Source organism: Clavelina lepadiformis, chromosome 7 (assembly GCF_947623445.1).
Source record: "Clavelina lepadiformis chromosome 7, kaClaLepa1.1, whole genome shotgun sequence".
NCBI classification, from domain to species: Eukaryota; Metazoa; Chordata; class Ascidiacea; order Aplousobranchia; family Clavelinidae; genus Clavelina; species Clavelina lepadiformis.
In genome coordinates, this window is record NC_135246.1 from 4,353,532 (window position 1) to 4,369,656 (window position 16,125).

Genomic DNA, 16,125 nt, shown 5'->3' on the forward strand with positions numbered 1-16,125 from the left:
TGAGATAGCATTCTACGCTCAGTGAATCAGCATTCGCCACAATACCCAGTATTAAGATTAAAACAACATGAAATCACAAATTCACTTAGTTGTTTGCAAAGCATGCACATAACGTTTCATGATTAAACTACTGTATACAGTGTTGTACTAATAAGGTTTTTACCTACACCAGTACATTCCAAAAAATTTTTCCTTGCACTTTGAAAATCGCACACTTTGTAGTAAAAGTTGCTATTATTTTTCCATCTCTTATGTCAAAGTATGCCAAGAGATTAGAAAAATTCTAACTGAGACCAAGAGAAAAAGCATGCCACACAATGATTGCTTCCAGAAGTGTCTTCTTTCTGTTCAAAGGGTGGAAAGCTATGTGACAGCAAACTAAAACTTCGTTCATGAACCAAATATTTTCTTTAAGGCATACTCGGCCAAAATTATTCAAGTCATAATGGTTGAAGACAATTTCAAACAAACCTATCAAATCATTTAAGTCATTGTCTGTGTATAATGCATTATTGATAATCTTTGGGTATATAGGATATTTTATTGTACTGTATATGTATATTTCGAGTAAGTTTATTTGTTTTTGTGAGGCTTGTCACTCTTTTGTAACGACCTAAGGTGATTGTGGGCGCACATTGAGTTGGTGCTCCAAATTTTTCCAGGCACTTTCTTTGTGCAGGAAGACCTTACCACTTGGTCTGTGCCTTATTCATTCAATGTGCTATTTTCTTCAAGTTGTATAGCTTATACTTGATTAAGTGCAAATGTCAAAATACTGTCAGCTTATAAACAGGTGTCTGGACACCCTGATACTGTCCTCTATATGTACCCAGTACACATGCACTATCTATCTGGATTAGGGATGTAAGCATACAATACAGAAAAATTGACTATTCTAGAATAGTTTATTCCGAATGAAGAATTTTGAATCCTATTCTAGAATAGCATAAAAATTAAAAATTTACGCAGCCGGAGTGCTTTTGTTTTGCCTTTGTGATAGACTCACAAAATTATTATGGTTCAAGCAAGTTGACAATTTTCAAATTGACATGACTTGGTTTAATTCATGACAATTAATAGCACCCACCACATAGTATTGGAATGTGAAATAACAACCGACAACAATATCTCTTGTATGTGCCAATGAAAACCTTTAATCATAAAATAAAACCGATTCCTAAGATTTAGAAAAAATACGAAAATTAGCTTCAAATCTTTAGAGATTCGGTTTTTTAGGATTCGTTATTCTAGAATGTGCATCCATAATCATTTCACATTACTACTAATCATGAAATAAAGTACGTACATAAACTTTGATAAAAGCGCCAAACTAAAACACAGCGGGAATATCATACAATGTTGAAATTACCATCTACCAGTAATTTTAAAATAGTGCAGTTAAATTATCCAGCATAAAACTGGCCTAAAATATTGTCACTTTCCTCTTTATAGAAGTCTTTTTTTTGTTTTTCTGTTTTCCAAATCCTTCCTTCTTAGATCCATATGATGTTGCCTGAATGGTCTTGGCAATATTTTTAGGAAAGGGTTTCTTTGAATCAAAAGAGTGTTGAGTCTTGTCAACTTTAGCTACATTGCTCATCAACTTTGATTTATGGAATTTTTTTCTTACGAAACCATTTGATACACTTTTTTGATGTTTTACTTGTTTGCTATCAGCACCATTTTTTAAAAGCTTTGAAGAAATTCTTCCATGTGTAGACTGATGATGATCAGTAGAATTTATTCGACTGAGTTTAGCAATTTTCTTTTGCTTGGGAGTTGTTTTAGATATATTTGCATCCTGCTCATCATAATGTGACTTCTTTGAATACATCCAATGATCATATTTAAAAACTTTGGGTGAAAAAACAAAACCACTAGTATGAAACCGAGGTTTTTTGCAATTATGACCATAATGTCCTGCCTTAGAACAATTAAAGCAATACTTAATTCCTTTAGTTTTACCGTTTGGTCTAGTGGTAACCAAGGGACCTGGTTTTGTTGTAGAATGAAACTGTCGCCAAATATCTGGGCATTCACGCTTGGGATGACCTTTTTGACCACACCGCCTACATATCATGTCTGACCCATAACGCTTGCATCGTACTGTATTTGGACAACCATGACTTTGGTGGAGCAGCTGGCCACATACATAACAAGGTTTTAAACGCTTTGGCTTTGTGCACTCGAATGCCATGTGACCAGATTCATCACAATTTTTGCACCTTCCTTTGAAAGGTGTAAAATATCTCTTTACGTATCCAGTGTTGTTAATTCTATCTTTGGGAATATTTTTCCAACAATCATCAGAAGCTTTGTATTTTTCACTTAAATTGGTGTTTGCAGCTATACTTATGTTTATTTCAGTTTCTGCATTGCACTCTGCGTCAGAGTTTATTATCTCCCATTCTTCTTTATCACTGAAGTCTTCGTACATCTCAACATGAGCCAAGGAGTCTTTTTCTGTACAGTGAGGTGCTAAAAAACTTTGGTTTGATCTATGGGAGCCTTCAGTTAATGAACTGTGTTTATTAGGCACCTTCCTCATAATTTCTTTTCTAAACAAGGTATTACTGTGCTCAGAGGGAGGGTTGTCCGCACAATTGTGATGTATTTGACTGTACAACTCACACTCCATATCACTGTCAATGCAGTCAGAATCTGCAAAATTGTCAAAGTTGTCATCCATATTAACCAGGGAGATGTACTAAGAACGTTCCAGAAAATGAAATTTATTGGCCTAGAACAAAAGAATTGCTATCCATCAAATGATCAATTTTTTGCTGAATTTGTGGTATCGCTTCTAATTTCACAAAAAGATGAGTGTCGTCCAAGTCTTGTAAAATAAATTTATCATTCATTGAGCTCAATTCATCCAAATGCAAAAGATATTGTTTCATAGCTGGATCACATTCAACTAAAACTCCTTTAATAACATTGACCATGATTTCAAGTTAAGAAAAATCTATCCATGCAAGTTTCTCAAATTCAGCTACAAATATAACAATTACACAAACAAATAGAATTATACTCAAAACATTCTATTACCACATTGTCTTTCCTAAAATATCACTGGGTGTTCTAAATTATTTGTTTAAACTTTAAACCATATGCGCCATCATCAAAAAAATTCAATATCCCAGGTCACGTGCAGAATTTGGCTAAAAATTAGAATGAAAGTAGCTAAAACTGTTTTTTTAGATAAAAACTTCTAGTGTTTATTTTGAGCCTCTGTTAAAAAAGTTTGATGGCATTTTATGGAATGGTAGTCCAAAACATAATAAATTGACATGCAAACTTTCCTATGGAGGATTTTTCGAGTAATCAGTCTTTTAGTAAATTCACTGTATAATAAAACAAAGAAAGACTTTATGGCATGCTTTGGTCTTTGATGCCTCCTATAAGCTCCCTTAGAGTTTTTGAAGCCAAAAATATGTTCTTAAGGTATACCTGACAAAGTCCTCCACAGTAATAGAACAGACTACAGGTTTAGAATACCACAGTATAAGGTGTGGCACCTGTACACACGAGATTTATTAACGAGCAAGCCGAACATTTTATCTTCATGCCGATTTATAATCAATAAACAAAAAAAATGTTGCCTAAACGTCAAATTATAATAAATAAATGAGGTTTCAGTGCACGCCATCACGCCAAAATTTGCATCTATGCATGCACGAAAGATCATCGAAAACTGCCGTACTTCCCAGTCAGGTGAAAATTTAGTGAACAAAAGTCCTATTCTATCCAAGTCTTAAGCGGAAAATTACGCACTTAAAGTCCGCCACTAAACCTCATAAAAAGCTATATTGAGAGCGCCTATACCTAACTCTGTCCTCTGGGTCTAGAGTAGGACAACAAATTTTCGATTAGATTTAGGGATAGGCTTGTAGCTCTCAAGTCCATATTTTGCGTGGCGATTTTAAACAAACTGGTGCCATGGTGTGCCAGCAGTTTTACACCAAAAAACTTCGGGTTTCGCGTGACATCATAGGTTATCCGCCGCCTATAGCTAGACTACCGTACTCCGCAATCTGGGCAGACAGAACTTTAATTTAATCTAGTTACCTACATAACTGAACAAAACATCAAGTTAAAAAAAAAACTCTTGATTAATTCCCAAAAGTTCATCATGACGTTTGACATTCATGGACCCCAGGTTAGGAACCCATGCTGCGCAAGAAGGTTTTAGTCGTGTCGTGTGATCTCTATATTATATTGTTACCACAGTATTTGATGTCTATTGGAAGTGCCATGTTTGTTATAGTTAATCATGATTCGCATTCTTATGTTTCCTCTCTTGTGTTATGCACGGTTTTTGTTGTAACAAACTCACCACGTTACATGTTGGCAGCTATCAAGTCCAAGCGAAAGAAAGCATGTCTTTTAAGAAGCTCCGCCAGAGCAATTTGACTTCAATCACCCAGAAGAATGGGATATATGGGTACGACGTTTTGAAAGATACCGGACGGCAACGCAATTCTCGGAAAAAAGCCAGAAAGTTACGAGTAAATATATTCCTTTATTTGCTCGGGATAAAGGAGATGATGTTCTGTCTTCTTATGATTTGAGTGATGAAGAGGTGGGCAAATATAACGTTGTAAAGGAAATGCTTGATGATTACTTCAACGTGAGAAAAAACATAATTTATGAACAAGTGATTATCAACAAAAGAGTGAAAAACGCGCAACAATCGGTTAACGAATTCATTACCTCTTTGTATACGCTAGCAGAAAAGTGTAATTATGGTTTACTTAAAAAATTAATGATCCGCGACCATATTGTAATAAAGTTGCTTGATCAATCTTTATCTTAGCGGCTACAGATGGACTCCGAATTTACCCTAACCAACGCTAAACGTTGTTGCAGCGTTTTTCCTAAAAAGAATGTTATTGTGAAATTGTGCATAGATTACATAAATTTGAATAAACACGTTTCACGAGAAAGAATGACTACCAACTGTGGATGAGACTCCTGCGCAACTTACCATCGCCAAAGCTTTTACGAAACTTGACACCAAGTGTGGCTTTTGGCAGGTACATTTGACAGAGCAATCCAGTTTCTTTATTACTTTCATTTCGCTTTTAGGAAGATACTGATTCAATAGCTTACTCTTCGGGATAACATAAGCCCCAGTACAATTTCAACAACAGATGTCAAGCATCTTGCATGGTCTAGGTTCTAGAAAGTGTCCTTTGGGTACTACGACACCTTATCGAAAGACACTTTATCGAAAGACACTTTATCGAACGACACCTGATCGAAACGACAGCTGATCGAAAGACACTTTATCGAACGACAGTTAATCGAGCCGACAGTTGATCGAACGACACTTTATCGAAACGACAGCTGATCGAACGACACTTTATCGAACCGACAGTTAATCAAAACGACAGTTGATCGAACGACACTTTATCGAACCGACAGTTCAAGCAAGATTTTTGCGTGTTTCTCAAACATTGAAACAATGAGCCATTGTGATGTGCGGTCTTTGTAATGGTGTGCATTAATGAATTGTGATGTATATATCATAAAGTTGACGATTTATATTTTATATCTATATTTTATATTTGTATCATAAAGTGTTCGATTTCGCATGGCGGCCGGCCCGCCCACATATTAATAAGATATCACAAGAATACGCACGAGAATTACTAAGTACGAGAGTAACCTAGAAACCTATGCGTCGTAGACTGATGAGATTATTACAGGTTAGTAGAAACATCATCTGGCTTCCTGTATACATCATAATTGTAAAACTAAAGAAAGTGAATTTAGTGTAAATTAGGTATTTCTAAAAGTGACACATTTTTATAAATTCTTCTTGTTACGCCGCGCCCCCGCTGTGAAAAGAGAACGAAAAAGAATAGTTAGTCAAGTTATTGGTGCGTAAATGAGTAATACGTTTCAATGCGGAGAGAGAGCAAAATTATATAAATATCACAATATCTCAAAAATTACAAAATCCAACTTTATCAAACAAACATGGACAGATAGCTGAACATCACAATGACCCATTGTTTCAATGTTTGAGAAACACGCAAAAATCTTGCTTGAACTGTCGGTTCGATAAAGTGTCGTTCGATCAACTGTCGTTTTGATTAACTGTCGGTTCGATAAAGTGTCGTTTGATCAACTTTCGGTTCGATAAAGTGTCGTTCGATCAACTGTCGTTTCGATCAGGTGTCGTTTCGATCAGGTGTCGTTCGATTAAGTGTCTTTCGATAAAGTGTCGTTCGATTAAGTGTCGTTCGATAAAGTGTCTTTCGATAAGGTGTCGCGTCACGTGTCCTTTGTAGTGTGACGATGATGGGGCTTTTGACTCCGTTGCTTATGCTATCTCTTCTTGTTTCTTTAAGTAGGTACAACGTTCATAAAGTCCGAATTGTATTTCCAATGTAGTTGCGTTTAAATTACATCAGCAGCAAAGTCATATACCATTTGGAATCCGAATAGAGCTAACGACATGAATTTAATGATGACAAGGGGATTAAAGAGAAAGGGGCGAGTTGAACTAAGACTCAGTTTTTATATCGCTATATTCAGCAAATCAGAGAAAAAAACGTTATACATTCGAGATAGGTATTCAACAGTGTTTCATTGTAACGACTAAAAATCCAACATATTCTACGTCACCGAGATTCTTTACCGCAAGTACCATCTAACCACGTACACCCTGAATATATGACGCCACTTACAGCACTAGAAAACTGGGTAAAGTAAGTTATATGTCGGCTTAGGAATTAAATGTTTGAATGACATGATTAACCAAAGACAGTAGTACTTTCTTGATAATATAAACATTCCTAGCTAGAGAGCACACAATAGCTAATTAAAACGTCAATTACATGAATTATTACAATTTACTATTACAATCGCCATACTAACATGGACGATATCATCGTGTTTGGCTCTACAGAAAAGCAGCACGACGAACGAGTAGTGAGTGTTCTTAAGAAATTAATGGTTGCTTGAGTTACTCTTACTGATAAATGTGAATTTTCAAAGCCTTCATTAAAGTACGTTGGACACATAATTATAATCGACGACAACGGCATCAGTGCAGATCCAAAGAAAAATTGTTTCAGCCATTTTGAATATGCTAAGTCCGCAAGATGTCAGCAGTGTATGCAGGTTGTTGGGAATGGCCAGACAACTTTCTAAATTTATTCCAGGCCTGGTCGACATTACTTTGCCATTGCAAGAACTACTTAAGAAGTATTCTAAATTTCAGTGGGGCAAGACGCATCCAACTGCTCTTGATCTTTTTAAAATGCGCTCAACAAACTCTCTAATTCTTGCTCATGATAACTCAAATAACGAAATTGTTTTGTCAGTAGTCTGATGGTCTTGGTGCCGTTTTATTGCAAAGAATTGAGAGTGTGCAACATCCTGTCGCATTTGCTTCTAGGTCGTTGAACATCACAGAGCGAAAGTATGCTCAGATATACAAAGAAGGCCTAGTAACAACGTGAGCATGTAAAAAGTTTAAAGATTACCTTCTAGGTTTGTGGTTTATTGTTCACACTAACCACAAGCCCTTGGTGAATTTTTGGCAAAAAAACACCGGATGAACTTTCTCCTTGTCTCCAAAGTTTCGTATGCGGCTTTTATGATATTCTTTTGACATTGTAAACGTTGCAGGAAAAAAAGCTGGTCAAAGCAGAAACCTCGTCAAGATCGCCTGAAAGTAATTCGACAACAAAATCTGATCAAGAACTACATGATGAAGTGGGAAGTTTCGTTAACGCGATAATGAAATCGTTTCCAGCATCAGACCAAAGACTGGAAGAAATCCAAAGAGATTCGAAACGATGATATTTGGTCTAAGCTTATTAAATATTGTGAATCAGGATGGCGTCAGCAAGCAGATTCGAACATGAGGGCATTTTCTCGCGAATCGCCAAACATATTTTTTCAGTGCGGCTTAATGCTAAAGGGAACGTGTCTTGTTATACCTTCCACTTTGCGACGAGACATAGAAACGTAGGTAAAGAATTAAATACTTTAATTGTGCCCACAACCGCAGGCAAACAACGGAACCAATGATACCCAGCAATCTACCAGCTTACCCTTGGAAAAACGTTGGTTGCAATTTGCAATCATCATGCACAATATAATAGATTCAACCGTAATTTTGAGCGATTCTGTTAAGAAATCGAGCCGTGATCTGGCTGGGTACAACCGTATGGTATAAACTCCATGCGGTTGTGGGCTATTTAAGCCATGGTCAAGGTCGATTTCATTATGTTATGTCCGTTATACACACAAAGAAGTAATTGAGTGCAATGATAGTGTTGTGCGATACAATAAGTATGATCTATTCTAGCAAAATGTTTTGAAACGTTTTGGTTATAACTTTTTATACGAAACTGGAAGCTACGCGCATTTTAAAAAGCAGTGACAGCAGTAGTGACGACTCTCAACAAGCGCAGTTAATTAAGTTTTGTTTTGATCACATTTGTTCCCCGCGTCTTGCAATAATGCCGCCAGCTTCCCTTGACTTTGCTAATTGTTGAATTTTTGCCGTTTTCCTGATACATATATTTAGCTATGCCAGGTCGGCAGCGGCTTGGGCTATAAAAGCTCGCGCTTTCATCAGTGACCAAAGAAAGAAAGAAAGAGAGATTCCTGACCAAACCTCTGTCGGACTCGGTGAAAACGAACTCATGTAAAACTTGTAGAACGGCAGTTTTCAAGATACGACTATCTGCGTTTTACATGTCTAACATTTTAACTCTCATCGCTTTCACGTTATATTAGCTCGCACTTCTACCAGCGACGAGAGTTAGCTGACTGAATTACCGAAAGTTGTCTAAGCTAAGCATTGGTGATTGCAACTCGGTAGACATCTTATAATCTTGGTTCTTGGATATTCGTAATATTGAGAAAGTGTACAGCTAATTGACTCTCTAAGTCACAAATCAGTAACTACCTGACGTCATCAATTGCAAGGCTCTACTCAAAAACAGCAAACTGCTGATGGTGACGCCACGAAAACATTTTAACACATACCCAGTTAAAACTACTATGCATGCGACCTCGAAGTTTTTAACACGCCATTTGCTAGGGTAATTCCCAAACTTAAAAACAACACTCAATCCTAGCCGCTGATTAGTTCAACAAACTTTTTTAAACCATTACGTCAACGTCTCAACATTATCCTGGAAATCGCGATATTCAACATCGGTTCGGTTCCTTAAAAGTTAAAAAAACGCTTTTGTCATACTCATTTGTCGTTCTTTTGTAAGCTTCACGCAACTAAAAGGCTTAATGTATTATTTGTCATTGGCCCATTGATGTGAAGATACCTTTTTGACTTGTGAGGGTATCTTAACTTAATTTATCTGTTGACTTGTCTGACTCTATTGTTGCGTGCGGTTAGGATACTTTAACGCTGTGGCTGTTAGTTGGCTACAGGTTGCAACGAATATGCTTACAAGTGAAGGCGTATATTTGAAATTTTGTACACGTTTTAACGCAAGACTATTAAGTGAGTCGAATCTTGAAAACTGCCGTTCTACAAGAGTTCATTTTCACCGAGTCCGACAGAGATTCGGTAAGCGATCTCGTTCTGTCTTTGTCTGTCTAATCACTGATAAAAGCGCGAGCTTTTATAATGTGTAGATGGGGAGTTGAAATGTGCGACGTGGTAAACAACAGTTGCATGATGGGGAGTTGAAATAAGCTTTTTCCTAAAAGCTCTATTCATAAATGTCAATCTGTTGGAAAACGCATTGCAAGATATGGTGCAATGTTATTAACTTATTATAAAAAGACATCCAAGCCGCTGCAGTCGCCTAAGATGGTGGGAAGCGAAAAGTATAGTGCTACCCTCGTTGTAGACTGGTCAAAGAAAAAACTACGCCAAGCGGGAAATCCCTGAGGGCTCAAATCGTGCAAGATGTAAATTACAGTGGTGGTACAAACATGGGCGTTTAGCACGGCCACCAAACCTAAATATTGTCCTTAATGGTCCGGTAGATTAGCTACAAGAGCTAAATTAGTTACTTAACTATATTTTTCTATTTAGATTTGTCCGTAACTCCGTACGCGTGCTACCACTTTGCTTCTATTGTAGTTTGTAATCTCGATTATACTTACAGCAGTTTTATGAAACTACTGTAAGTACTTCTTGATATTGAACAATTCATAATCATGCAATTGTTGTTGGATTGTTAATAATAATTGAATTTATTGTCAACAAATTCTCAATAACAATAATTGCAAGTATGATTTCATAGCACATACGAACAAACAAATATGATTTTTATGACTTACTCAACTTGAAATTAACAGAGAAATGTGGATTAGGGGAGTCATAAGTTAAAGACATTTATCACTTTGGTACATAGGCTTTGGTAAGATCTGTTGCGTGTTGGAGGTCAACGAGGTTTGCTTGTAGGCTGCCCGTACCGGGCTGTTACTGTTAGCCTATGTGAGCTCGCCTTCCATCATAGGCTACCGTACTTGGAAAGTTAGACTAGAAAATTGCGAAGTGAGTGACTAAGGCTGGGATGGTTCAACTTTTTTATCTGATGGCGGTATAGGCCTCATTTAGTCTGATAGTGTGAAGATTGCTCAATTGTATGCCGGATCTACAATTTAGGCTATGATTAAATTTGCGCGGCATATTGGGTTTAGGCTAGCTACTAACTGCAGAAGAATTGGGTCTAGTATACAAGTGCACAACCAGATGATGTCAAAATTTGAGTAGCTGGGGTCAAGTATACAAAGGCATCCTGTGGTTATGCAGTGGTACATTAGACCTGAAAAGAGTATATGGCTTATATCCTGAAATTCTCAAGTTTTCTCTCAAATGTTTCCACTTTTTATATGTCAAATCTAAGCAGTGTATAACAATCTTATATGATTATGTTTTTATACTGTTTGAGCATAATTGTAGGAGTTACTTTGGCAATAGACCCTTTCCGAGTTACTATCTGGGTCGCAAAATTTTTTCACTCGCCGATACTTAACAATGGAAAATATCAACCAACTTTGATTCTTTTTTAAATTACAAGCGTTCTGACCCGGACTGCAGAGTATGGCAGTTGTCGCCGACAGGTCGGGTGTGCACTTAGACTTGTGGCCCAAGACTGCCTGGTGTTTGTGTAGGCAAGGTGCGGCACTATACGATAGAAATCGGGGGAAAATCAGTGTTTCTCGTTTTTTTTTTTTTAGTGGTATCGGTTTTAAATACTGATTTTGCAGCAAAAATCAGAGCAAAAGTTAGTGTCTCCTTTTTTTGGGGACACCAGTTTGCCCTGGTGTGCAATGCCCTTTTAGGAAAAAATCTCCGGTGTGCTCTCGCTATCCTCTGCAGTCTGGGTTCTGGCCATCGGATTGTAAAGATTTCATTCAGGTGAGCCACATATGAATTCCTTTATAAATGCGATAAAAAAAATTTTGAAAATATTTTGCCCTAGTTTTTATTTTACAGCGGTTTGAATCGTACGCACTGGGCTAGTTTGATGCGAAGTTATGTTACGTGGTCAGCGTAGTATGCAAAGTAGAATGCGTAAGAGTTTCTGTGGTATCTTTGGGGCGTTTAAATGTAATTAATTCAGTTTGTATTTAGTTTTAGTTGTTTATTTAAAGCTTTGCTTGACATGCACAACAAAATTACCTTGTGTATCACGTTTGTGTCATGTTACAATTAGATTCTTTAACAGCAACTGTTGATTGCCTTTTCTTATCTAAAGCAACTGAAATAGACAAAAACCAACCGTTTTATCTGATAGCCTTGATTCCTTGAACTGTAGAAAAGTCCTCTAATCTGCTGATTCAAGTGTTGTATGGAGTAGGGCTAGGCATACAACCTTCAAACTCAGCAATTACAAAATTATAGTTTTTAAGAGAAACAATTGTATATAAATTTGCATTCAGACTTTCCTCTTCCATTTTTCTCATTCAACACTAACCTGCGGAAGAACGGAAGTGCCAAAGTAATGTCACTAATCTGCAAAAGTTATTTAAGTACATCAAACAAAAGTTGTAAATTGTTACTTTTTCGGTGGGTATCTTCATACTGTTTAATTTCTGAGCTAATGTTGAAAGGCTGTAACGGTTTCTTGTATACTTTTAATTTTTTCAGTTCGTTTATGTACTCGGACATCAGGTCACCATTGTGCAGTTGGTGAGCAATTTCTGTTTGTAACCCATCCTCACCATCTGCTGCTGGGAATCCATATTCTGCTTCACAATTTCCAGCTTTGTTAGGAAAAAGCCTCAAAAATACTTCTTCAGCAAAAGTTTTGAAAGGTCTAAGAGGCGCTATTGGCAGTGTATTTGAAGAGTCACTTCTGTCTACTTGTTCTTGATTGGTCAAGTACCTTAACAATGAAACAACTTACTTGTTCCTTACTGAGACCTAGCGGTTAATGAGAGGCTTCTTTATGCAAACAGCAATAGGATTGCCTTGATTATGATTACCAGTTCACTTATGCCGACCTTCATGAGCATGTCAGCTTCGAGAAAAGTGGAATCTTCAGAGGAGGCAAGTTTCAAAACGATTTGGAGAGGGTGAAGACATTTAGCTAGGTTACTTAAAATAACCCATTTGTTCTCAAAGACATCTTCAGTTGAGGCTATTTACTCTATTTAAAGCTTTAGAAATGCAGTTTTTGAGTTATAAAAAGCATTCAATCATCGCTAAAGGACTGCTCCAACAAGTCTTGCAGTGTAGTATGAGATGTAATTCTTATTGAAATCATCATTCTTAAGTGGAGATTTTTGAAACATTCAGCAAATTCTTCTGACTTTTGCACTGACTTTTGAATATCGTTCCGTAATTTGAGGTGTCTCATTTGTTTCATGAGCACTTTCAAACATGCTACTATTTTTCCTGGTTTTCTTCAGTTCACATTCTTCAGAGCTTTGATCTCACATTATTATGACCTTTACCATAAACACAGAAATATCAGTCATACATCCAACAATATGGAGACTGAACTCTAAGCTACACTCTTCCAATTTTTTGCCTAACGTTTCTGTTATCCTCGAATAGTTTTAGAGAACGATAAATTCTTTTCATTTCGAGTGACCAATGTTGCCTTGCATTGTGAACAATGATATTCATGTATCTTATACTTTGGAAAGAATTATGGCATAACTAAGTACCATGTTTTTAACACCTTCATGTGATGTTGGGTGAGGCGTGTCATATCTTGTCTTCTGTAAACTCACTTTTCACAATACAGTGGAAATTTAATCCATCAATACTAGCAAGTCTGGAAATTTCTTGCAATCGATTTTGTAGCAAAAAATTCACTTAACACTTTTTGCTTCTTGAATAATTTGGATTCTTCAAGAGACAGGTCTTCAGAGGTATCAACGCCATGAACTTTTTTAATGTGAGCATTCAATGAGGATGTAGAACCCCCAATGCATTCTAGTGCCTTGTCACATTTCTTGCATTTAACAGTTTCTTTAGTTTGATGTACAAAGTGTTCCCATACTTAAGATCGAAGATCGTTGATATTGTGAAAGAAAATTAATGGATCCGTTATATACGAGGTATTTAGATTATGTCTCAAAGGGACTGTAGAAGTTATGATTATCGAACATGTTTATGGAACATGAGCCGAATTATTGTAAGCCCAGCACTTTAAACACTCTGTTAATTATAAAATTGTCGGCTCGATAACTGTGCTTTGAATCCTATGCCAATATTGAGTTCACTGTTTAATAGCAACGCGTTTTACCATAGCAGATCTTTTTTGTGATCAACAGAACAACAAAAAACAAAGCTTCGCAAAAATTTATAGAATCCCTGAGGATTTTTTGTATCCATTTTTCACTCTTGAACATCTAAATTTCATTTTGCTTAAAAATCAGCTTTTTCTGAGATTGTTGAGTTTGATGCGGTGGAACTAAAAAGTAACGTACAGAGAGAGTACTAATACTAGCCTAAAAGCGTGACGCGACACCTTATCGAAAGACACTTTATCGAACGACACTTAATCGAACGACACTTTATCGAAAGACACTTAATCGAACGACACCTGATCGAAACGACACCTGATCGAAACGACAGTTGATCGAACGACACTTTATCGAACCGAAAGTTGATCAAACGACACTTTATCGAACCGACAGTTAATCAAAACGACAGTTGATCGAACGACACTTTATCGAACCGACAGTTCAAGCAAGATTTTTGCGTGTTTCTCAAACATTGAAACAATGGGTCATTGTGATGTTCAGCTATCTGTCCATGTTTGTTTGATAAAGTTGGATTTTGTAATTTTTGAGATATTGTGATATTTATATAATTTTGCTCTCTCTCCGCATTGAAACGTATTACTCATTTACGCACCAATAACTTGACTAACTATTCTTTTTCGTTCTCTTTTCACAGCGGGGGCGCGGTGTAACAAGAAGAATTTATAGAAATGTGTCACTTTTAGAAATACCTAATTTACACTAAATTCACTTTCTTTAGTTTTACAATTATGATGTATACAGGAAGCCAGATGATGTTTCTACTAACCTGTAATAATCTCGCCAGTCTACGACGCATAGGTTTCTAGTAATTAACGATTGCAAATGTGTGTGCGGGGTTGGCCACATCGAAGCCATTTATTTTGCGCTGTCGGTCAAGCTGGGATAAAGACCACTTTCAAGAAGCTACTTTGTGTAAAAGTCAGGCAGCGACATGCCCCTTGCTATAAAATTTTGCCTTCAATTCCTTACTCTTTGTATCTATAATGACTAGTCTAGTCTACTGTACAGACAATCTCGTACTTAGTAATTCTCGTGCGTATTCTTGTGATATCTTATTAATATGTGGGCGGGCCGGCCGCCATGCGAAATCGAACACTTTATGATACAAATATAAAATATAGATATAAAATATAAATCGTCAACTTTATGATATATACATCACAATTCATTAATGCACACCATTACAAAGACCGCACATCACAATGGCTCATTGTTTCAATGTTTGAGAAACACGCAAAAATCTTGCTTGAACTGTCGGTTCGATAAAGTGTCGTTCGATCAACTGTCGTTTTGATTAACTGTCGGTTCGATAAAGTGTCGTTCGATAAGCTGTCGTTTCGATAAAGTGTCGTTCGATCAACTGTCGGCTCGATTAACTGTCGTTCGATAAAGTGTCTTTCGATCAGCTGTCGTTTCGATCAGGTGTCGTTCGATAAAGTGTCTTTCGATAAAGTGTCTTTCGATAAGGTGTCGTAGTACCGCCTAAAAGATGTCACTCCTACACAACCATCTGAAAAACATAAACTGCATTTTTGTACTAAGTGTGCTCTAACCTTTTTCTAGTATTTCTGAAATGTTTAGTATATTCAATATGTTGTATATTTTACAGTATATCAACTTAACAAGGAAACACTGATGCAGTACTGCTTGAGAATAATACCGCAAACACTGGATATTTTTGAAGTGAAATACTGAGCAAAGTTAACGCAACTGAAGTTAATATTTATTTACACAAAACACAACGAGCTTAGTCTATGCTGGTTTTCAATGCAACATAAAAAAACTGTAACTGAACTACGTCGAAATGTGTAATATACTGAAGTGTTTGAACGTAAGTGGTTAGAAATTGCTTAAAATGTCCAAGATATATTGTAAATAGCTTGTTAAATAACAGCACGTTAATTGACTAGCATCTACGTTCAGTGTTTAGGATGATCAATTTTAACTTATAAAACTAAATAGTTGCAAGTAATATTAAAAAGTTACAACTCGGAATTTGCGTCAAAGGAACGGAAAGCAACCAGCCGACGTCATTTCTAAATATAGCCCGCTTTTTCAATAATTTCCGGGATAATCGGAAACTTCATAATTGAATGTCTCCGTTACGATCATCAGTTATTTGTATACCTCCGTCACACTAACTTGTTTTCTGAAAATGCTGAAAATTTTTTGCCGAAAGCGCTAGACTGAGCAAACTAGATAACTCGTAATAACAGCTTGCGCGAACTTTAACGACGGGTTTGATCGGGATGACGCATAAAATTTGATTGACTTTTTCCAAGATCATTTCTTCCTTTAATTATACATAACTACGAGCGAAATTGCCGTGCACTTAGATCGCATTATTAACGTAAAATAGAAACCAAGATGTTCTCCCGCAACATTTTCGGGTTCCAG

At 36.7% G+C, this 16,125-nt stretch overlaps 1 protein-coding gene and 1 long non-coding RNA gene across 2 annotated transcripts; one reads left to right on the forward strand and one right to left on the reverse strand.

Moving 5' to 3' along the window:
• Nucleotides 1-1,036: 1,036 nt before the first annotated feature.
• Nucleotides 1,037-2,837, reverse strand: LOC143464610 (uncharacterized). The gene has a single exon (XM_076962489.1). It carries the CDS (start codon nucleotides 2,687-2,689, stop codon nucleotides 1,424-1,426), a length of 1,266 nt encoding a protein of 421 aa, XP_076818604.1. The 5' UTR covers nucleotides 2,690-2,837; the 3' UTR covers nucleotides 1,037-1,423.
• A 7,262-nt stretch (nucleotides 2,838-10,099) lies between these two features.
• Nucleotides 10,100-15,009, forward strand: LOC143464726 (uncharacterized). Its single transcript, XR_013118532.1, has 3 exons — nucleotides 10,100-11,365; nucleotides 11,444-12,016; nucleotides 12,098-15,009. It is a non-coding gene; the product is annotated as an uncharacterized LOC143464726 (long non-coding RNA).
• The last annotated feature ends 1,116 nt before the right edge of the window (nucleotides 15,010-16,125 follow it).